The sequence below is a fragment of the Sabethes cyaneus genome, chromosome 1, assembly GCF_943734655.1.
Source record: "Sabethes cyaneus chromosome 1, idSabCyanKW18_F2, whole genome shotgun sequence".
NCBI lineage: Eukaryota > Metazoa > Arthropoda > Insecta > Diptera > Culicidae > Sabethes > Sabethes cyaneus.
In genome coordinates this window covers 108,209,829-108,218,847 of record NC_071353.1, presented here as the reverse complement: position 1 = coordinate 108,218,847, position 9,019 = coordinate 108,209,829, and the positions used below count along the sequence as shown (strand labels likewise).

The 9,019-nt window shown below is 36.5% G+C and overlaps 1 protein-coding gene across 1 annotated transcript in view; it reads left to right on the top strand.

Annotated features, from left to right (window-relative positions):
* The window catches only part of LOC128746258 (BLOC-1-related complex subunit 5), a 51,111-nt gene extending 50,710 nt beyond the window's left edge, over nt 1–401 (top strand). Inside the window, exon 5 of the mRNA XM_053843309.1 lies at nt 69–401. Coding sequence (XP_053699284.1) covers nt 69–284 — 216 coding nt within the window. The 3' untranslated portion in view covers nt 285–401. The remainder of the gene's footprint in view (nt 1–68) is intronic.
* Nucleotides 402–9,019: the final 8,618 nt, after the last annotated feature.

Sequence of the window (9,019 nt, the reverse complement as noted above, 5' to 3'; positions counted from 1 at the left end):
GTAAGTTTGCATGTATTTGTGTGCATGACAGCCGTTAAAGGTGATCATTACATTGCTTTGTTTTGTAGGTGGATCAAGAAATCTCCAGCGCGCTGGCACAATTGGTGCAGAAGCAGAAACTGTACACCTCCTACGCGGAGACATTCTCCAAGGTGCGGTCAATATCGCAGCAACTAACGAGGTGTAATGATATTCTCAATCAGAACATCGAAAGCATGGAGTATTTGAACAATCTGCTCGATGTCGAAGATCGGTTAGAGCCGTTCGTGTGGAAAACAGAATAGTCAACTCGGGGATTATGTAAGCAGAGAGGAAACAGTATGTATATATAATCAGACATAAAACCAAATAAAGTTTGGCGTTCGATATTGCTATAGACACTCGAAGGGCTTGCTTCGAATAAAATGCAAAATTAAGTTATTTATAAATGAATATTGAAACATCCTGAGTGAGTAATAATATTGCATTTTATCATCCTCTGACCATTCTGTGACGAATAGAACCGTTTTAGCCAGCATTTCTGTTGCGACAATACGAGAGTAAGACTAATAAGACAAATGTTATTATTAATATTAGGTAAAACACGAACGGTTAATGTTTGTTGCCTATGCTTGTTATATTCTAAAACCGGTTTGAATCCCGTGTTGAATTTTTTTACGTAGGACTACGTCTTTGTTTACTACATTGGGACTGGGTAGCACTTTGTGAAAACGAAAATAGAAGTGTAACGTTTGAATGAAAGATTTCAAATGCTAATAACTACTAAACTACTGAACGAAACTGAACAATTTATATGTCGTTAGCAGCCACGTAGCCAGAAGGGGGGGTCCGGGGGCCCAATTTTGATTTTAACTGTTTTATATGCATATTTTTGCGTATAGAACTACAATACGTTAAATGTATTGTGATGTATTATATTTATAAGCAGAAAGATATGTATATAATGCATTAGGAGCCAAGATAGGGCTCCTGGCCCCCGCCTCTGGCTACGTGGCTGGTCGTTGGATCGATAAAATGATTAGCAACTCGAGACTAAAAACAAAACTCGAGAAGTAATCAAGCAAATGGAACCAAATTTACCATGTGAGGGTTTCAAAAGGCAGGATTTTTTTCGATGGTGTACTGAGACCCCCCCAAGCAGCAATGTGAGTTTTATTGTACTCTCATGGCAGTTTTCAAGGCCAATTTTGGTCTTAAATGCCATCATAAAAGTGTAATAAAATCCAGATTGTTACTTGGACCCTTCATCCTCTACGAGGGGGGGGGGGGCTAACATACATATGCCAGAAAGGCATTTTACATTAGTTTTTGATCTAATGATCTGATATAGTCCTATGTCACCCTTTCGTACAACCCATAGAGCTGTATACCTTGTAGTTTTTAAACTAAATAGCTAAGATATGTATGGTGAAGTTCTAGCGCGTTGTACCTATCTAATTGTCCGCCAAAGTACGTTGTGCGAGTGGAAAACACGAAAAGTTTTTATTCGACTATAAATCCCAATCGCCTAAAAATTACATATCTGCAAGGCTTTGCAAGAAATCGATTGAACGAGTGGATGAAAGTAATTACTTGGCGCTGTAAACGTGGTGGTCATGCTAATAGTCACATTTATTACCACCATTTCGTATTTGGTATGCAAGAAATCATTATTTCTGAAGACATGAAATTCGATTTTCTGCTTCACTTTCTGGGGCAATCAGCGCCTCCGACAAATGCGACTAATGGGGATTGGAGCAGGAATACTGGAGATCGCCACCGTATATTATCGATCGGTTGAAGTGCAAATCAGACCTCTGCTCTGGTCAGGAATGATGTCGCGCAAATGCAAAAAAATCATTCAATATTGTAGATCAGTTTGCATGGCTGAAACGCATTGTCGCCATGCAAAAAGGAGTAGAAGAATGTCAATTTTGTACGGCTTTCAATGGTTTGAATACATTGTATGGTGTTTAGTATAATATTGTTTTTATTGATAAATGATGGAAATCAATGAAAAATTTCAAACTCAAATTTTTGATGTGATTTTTGTACAATAATAAATAGAAGTAATCGAAACATCCGCGCTGCTGGAGTTTCGATTACTTCTATTTACGAAACAAAGTAAGTAAATAAATAACAACCATCATAAGACCATCATGTAGTTCATAAACAAAGATCACAGAGATGGAAATAGAAAACTAAATCGTAGGACGCACATCGTCCACAGCTAAAAAAAAGGGTTTATCAAACGGGAATATACTCTCAAAATAATCTGCACATAACTAACGGTAAATTTCGATATAAAAATTATACGCATATGAATAGTATGTGCAAATATTAACGGGCAACTAGCAGTCATTAACTTTTCGTCGGAAAGCCCAATTTCGGAAGCAGTTTCTCGGCCCAAAAGCAGTATTCTGTTTATAAAAATGTAAATACTGCATTCTTCTTGCCAATCTGAACACAGCGAATATATTTTCATAATCAGAATTTTTGTTTCAAACAAAAAAACTGCTTTTGAAATTGGAAGAATCGATGACGACTAATTTCACCTTAATGATAACTGTTGAAAACACATAAATCAATCACATCACAACACATAACTGTTTGGCACATAAAGTATATTTACTGGGCACATTACAAAAATCTATGTGTGGGACTTAGGACTACGTCTTTGTTTACTATACTGGGACTGGGTAGCACTTTGTGAAAACGAAAATAGAAGTGTAACGTCTGAATGAAAGATTTCAAATGGTAATAACTACTAAACTACTGAACGAAACTGAACAATTCATACAGCATTGAAATGACCAGCAATTTTTTGGAGGGGGTATAAGAGCAATTTTATCGATGCCGTAAGATACAAATGAAATACAAATTTCCTCAAAACTCGAGAACTAACCAAGCAAATGGAACTAAATTTGGCAAGCGGGGGTTTTAGGACGCAGGAACTTTTTCTATGGTGTACTGAGACCCATACGTCTTTTAACAGAGGGGGCTCCTGTACAAATGAAACACGAATTTCCTAATTAAGCAAATGGAACCAAATTTGGCATATGGGAGTTTCTGGAGGCAGGAATTTTTTATATGGTGAATTAGGACATTTGCTATCTTTAAGAAGAGGGGATCCCATTAAAATGAAATTCAAATTTCTTCATAACTCGAGAACTAATCAAGCAAATGGAATCAAACTGAATCGTTTGTTTGAGAAACCCCACAAGTCCACTCGACACTATTGTTGGAAAACAACAAAAAACTGATTCTCTCAAAATTTTGAACCAATCCTTATATTTTTTGGTATGAGGTTTCGTGATAATATCTAAAATACATTATGTAGACTTATCTTTTGATCAAAATAATGATTCTAGCTGAAATTACGAGGCTTCAAAGTTGATGGATATTTGGGATTTCTCAAACAAACGAGAAATTAACGGTGCACTTAAGTAGTTTTAGGTCGTTTCTATTCAAAGTTGTGATCTTGTGGTGCTCATAGTATATAATTTGCTACCATATATCACTGAGGATGTTAAAAAAGTACGTACCGCTAAGAAGAAGAAGAAGAAGAAGAGGGACGGGCGCTAAATATTATTTATTAAAAATTTTGAAGTAGAATAATACAAGTTTTGTACTTTTTAAATCGAAATTTTTATCATGGTTTGCATTTACATATTAAAAAATAAAAGGTAAATGGAATAACGGCGGGTTTTGAATTGCATAAATGGACCAGAGTAACACGAATTCACATCGAAAAGAATACCTTGATACTTTGCTAGTAGTAATTAAAGATAATATAACCAGAAAATAACCATCTTAAATCTTGGATACTAACCGTACTATGATTATGGCACAGAATTTGAGAATAAGGGTCTGTTCTCAAATTACGTTATACCAAAAGGAAATGGAGATACGTGAACAGCACCTTAAATACTTCGAACGTCTAAACTATTGATTTTACAGTTACTCGGGAGTGCTCGACGGATTACTTACAATATGAAGAAACGAACGAGTTTACAAAAAAGATAAATAGAAGATTAAATCTTTTATTTATATATTGTGCTATTATTAACATTGTATATTAAATGGTGGGTTACTGCTTTTGTGAGAAACGCATGGGTAGTTTAGTCTGTCGATTTCTGGAACAAGATTGCTACAGTTTTTACTATACCTAGTTTACAAGAACGGTTTATTTACGTTTATCTTGTTGACCAACTAATCCAAGCTTATCTGCATTTGCAATCAACTCTAATTTTTTCAACTAAAACATCCTTTTCTTTTCGATTTTATACGCCGTTCTTTTACTTTTAATACCTTTCGCCTTGTATTCGGTAGTCCGCCGGACACTATGTTTCTTCTTTTTGACTGTGTCCAACTCGTAATTTTTCGATTCCGAAGACATTTTTATACTATTGAATGGTGTTGCGAATACTGCTTACAACATTGCACCTAAATATTGAATGATAATTTTGTACCTATCGCAGCGCCGCTCTAGGTGATTATCGAAAACATGGATATTTGAGGTTTCTCAAACAAACGGATATTTGCAACCCCAATTAAAAGGGGTTCGCGGAACTAACTTTATCTGGAATTTTGAGGGAAGGTGTAGATATCCTCAAGGGTTCGAAATTTGTTAAAAAGTCAATTTTCGTAAAAATGGCGTTTGTGGGGTTTCTCAAACAAACGATTCAATTAGGCATGTGGGGGTTTTGTGAGGCATGAATTTACTTTATGATGGTTTGAGACCCCTCACCCATGTGGTGGGAGGATAATGACTCTCATACAAATAAAACTGAAATTTTTGCGTGTGTGCCATATTTTCTGCTATGCAACAAGCGGTAAGCTGTGAAAGTAAACTAGTACATCCTTCTCGGAGCCAGATACAGTGAATCGACGCTGCTAACTTACGTACCTGTTGCCATTCATGTCAAAAGAGAAGCACATTCGAATGGCACGTCATGTTTGCGATGAACGTGCCTTAGCTTTAATGTTATTTATAACCAAAGGCCCTTTTGAAGGCCACAAGCGAGTTAAAGTAAGGTTACTGAAACATGTCAAGCTACGCATAATCATATTTAATACAATAATCTGTGGCCTGGTCATTCATTACTATTTCAACCTTTATGATGCACACAAGTGATTTTTAAAAAAAATCTCTATGTATCAATGGTTGCAGGCATTATATTTATGAACCCCTGTCCACGAATTTTCAAAGCCACTATTGCATTCAATGAAGAATTGAGCCTGAATATATCACTCTTCTCTTTTAAATATTCACTTAAACAATGGCACTCACAGATTCTTATAAACATACATATGCCAGAAATGCAGTTTACATTAGCCTTTGATCTAATGTTTTGATATAGTCTTACGTCACCCTTTCGTGCAACCTTTAGGGCTGTATACCTTGTAGTTTTTGTAAATAATGACTTTATTTCGTATTTTAGTTTTAGATGTTGTTTCCCCATAGATACAGAACGCAACAAACAATCATTACTCTATTGAATCGCCTTTTGCCTGAATAACACGCTTCAAATGCTTTTTGAAGTCGTTACATGTGGCACGCACTACTTTCATCGGAATGTCACCATATATCTTGTTGATAACTAACTTAATCTAACTTCATCCAAATTATGATATTTATAATCCTTGAGCTGCATCTGCTGCATGTACCTCCAAGTACAAAAATTTTGTAGGTTCAAATCTGGAGAACTTGGAGGCCATTCCTTTTTCGATATGAAATCCGTCAGATTGGCTTTGTACATTGCACCACGTCTGCACAAGATTTGCAGTGTGGGCAGGAGCTCCATCTTGTTAAACGTAGTAATATTCTTCACCATACATTTCCTGAACGTAAGGCATCAAATTTTGTTCTAAAATCATTTCTAGATAGTATTTTGCATTAACTTTCACACCCTTTTCAATAAATATAAGAGGTCCTTTCCCTTTCTTTGAAATGCCTCCCCATACCGTGACCGCTGATGAATTTCGGTATCGTGGTACATTACGTTAGTGCTTTGGAACGTCGATGATCGAAACCGACCACAACCGATCATTTTGAGCATGATGCGGCGTTTGAAGAACTAACAATTTCTCATCAGTTCTTGTTGTTTCGTTAATCCATAGATTTTACGTTTTTGAATGCTTTCACATCCAGATCCATTTTTAAAATTCGACGAAGAGATTCCCTATTGATATTCTGCTCAACTGCCATTTTCCGTGCGAACCGGTCGCAACTGCGAAGAATTCGCTCTCGAACAACCTATTTGACCTCTGTAGTTGTAACGCTTCGTTTTATTCCGGTTTTTTACGATTTTCAATAGATCCCGTCTCGACAAATCTTTTTACTGCACAGTATGCAAATCCTCTTTTTATGGCGAGACGTTTGAGGTCAGAAAAATAGTGCTGCATGCATGTGTTTCGGAATTTATTTATTATCAACGACCGCAACTCGAACATTGATATGTGTACAACGAACGAGACACAATGCGAAAATGAAACTACGTCAAGTAAGGCTTAAGTCATGATGACACACACACATGGTATTAGTATGATTGTATTAATTGTATATGCCGTTGCAAGCATAAAATGATGTTTGTTCGAATGTATATGTGTCACACTGTACAAACAAACAAACAAACAAGAAAAATACATAAAAAGCATCACAAGCTCCAGGAATAACAAATAATAAAAGAGGACATGTGTATTTAAGAAGTAACATGCTATGCATAAAATAATGGACCTATCAACAACTAAATCCCCCTCTTTCTCTAGACTAGTGATCTTCAATGGAGTGGTTCGGTGAAATCAGATGAAGCTTATAGACAAGGATGAGTGGATTGGGACGGGGATTACAAGACGTGAGAAATCATTCAATAGGGTAGGATTAGGACGTAGAGTCCGCCCTGTTAGCTTCAGGGTACGATGTTGGTCTATCAAGAAGCTAGTCGTTCTTGATTGGGCGATGCTGCTATAGAGCGAAGACCCCTGTAACAAGAAGACTGGCAGCTCTGCTAATATTCGGGAGACACTAATGGTAGCTCGCTCTGCCGGCTAAGGTGGTCCCTGGATGCATCTGTGTCAGTGAACGCTAATATTTATACCGCCATGCCAACATAGTCGAAAACAAATACCAATACAGAATTTTGGAGCGCTTACTGACACTCATACAAAATTTACCACTTTCGCTAAAAACAGCGTCGCTGAGGGTAACGCAAGCCGTTTATATGGAAAAATAACGGATATGCCAGTCTTGTTAGTAATGGGGTCTTCGTATAGAGTCAATAGGATAGTTACACTAGCCCCGTAATTGCTCTGTACTCTAATAACCGACTGTGAAGTCTGTCGATAAAGGAGGGTCAAGTTCTAAAGGACGTTTATACCCATAGCTTTGCTTTGGTTTTACCAGGACGTAGGTTTCGAGTAAATTTCATAGGTAGGACAAATTATGCCAATTTTATTATATCAATTTTATTATAATGAAAACTGCATTGTGTAATCTCACACATCTATATAACATTGTGTCGCCAGCACTAAATTGGACTTCCGAAAGAACGCCAAACGATTTTTCTTCCGTATCGTACATTAAACCTAGTGTCGGAAGTAGTGCGCTGCATAGTAAATGAGACGTGCTATACAGCGCACTACTTCCGACACTAGGTTTAATGTACGGTACGGAAGAAAAATCGTTTGCCGTTTTTTCGGAAGTCTAATTTAGTGCTGGATTCACAATATAATAAATTTAAAAAAGTAATGAATTCGGCCCCGTACAGAGTGCACGCGACACCGACGCGACGCGACTTCGCTCACATTGTTTTAAATGCGTAGCCCTGCTTCCGGCGAAAAAGAGCTTCCCTGGCACCAAATTTTCACTCCGATCGGTTTAGTAGTTTTCGATTCTATAAGGAACATACGGACAGACAGAAATCCATTTTATAGGTATAGATTATCATTTACCCTTTCCCAATATCATTTTCCCGTATCCTTATAACTCCTTTTCTTTTCAACATGAAATATGATTATATAGGCGGCTCAGTTTCGAATAAATTCTCATAGTATATTGATATAATCGCTTGAAGGTAAGGGATTCAATTGTTGTGTTCTTTTCTTTAACGGTTTACTTTCAAAATATCAAGTGGGTTTAATGTTAAAGTGATAAAATTGGTTGAAGTGAAGAGATAGTTTTACACTTTTACAAAATTGTTTACTTTCAGGACATCAACTTTGTCAAAGTGTTGCTGACCTGTTGGGACGATCACGCTGTCACGTTGATCTTTGCACTTAAAAAATTTAATTCAAAAATGAGTAAGATTCAACTCATCTCTATAGAAAGTGAAACAACCCTAAAGCAGGGTAACTTGACAAACATTCAGACAGATTTGATTCACCCTATATTACTCAAAATTTGTATAAAAGACTAATCATTTTTGAGCTTCAATTATGCTCAATTTTGAGTATAATCTTTCTCAGGTTTTGATTATTATTGTTTTTGAGTACATTTGCAAAACTTTTTGAGTTAAAATTTAGTTTAAAGTTTAATGAAAATGAATCATTGCAATTAAGTTTCCCACCTTTGTTTTATTGAACATTGATCTTATTGGTCTCAATCGAAACAAATTATTTATTTATATTTGGTCGACCGCCAGTACTACTAGGACTATATGGGAATCGAAACAAATGCTTCACATGTCTATCTAAGGCTCTAAAACTGTGTTATTTTCAATAGAGAACCAATTAGCACAGATAATTTTGTGTTAAATTCAATAATCTGCACAAACATGAAGGGAAACGCTTCGAGCCAACATTGTGAAGCTGACTGTGAGATGACATGTCCACGGACTTTTTTCACAAGTGAAATTGGCGGAAGGCTTATCAGCTGCTTCAGCTATTCCGTAGTTAAAATGCTGTATAATTTGGTTGTTTTGGTTAGCAGTAGGTAATGGTTTTCTGTATATTCATTTAGAATGCTTTCGATGGGGACCATGGTGACACCTTCCAGGTGATCTCCTGATGATTCCATATTACGATGGAGTTTTAGTACTGT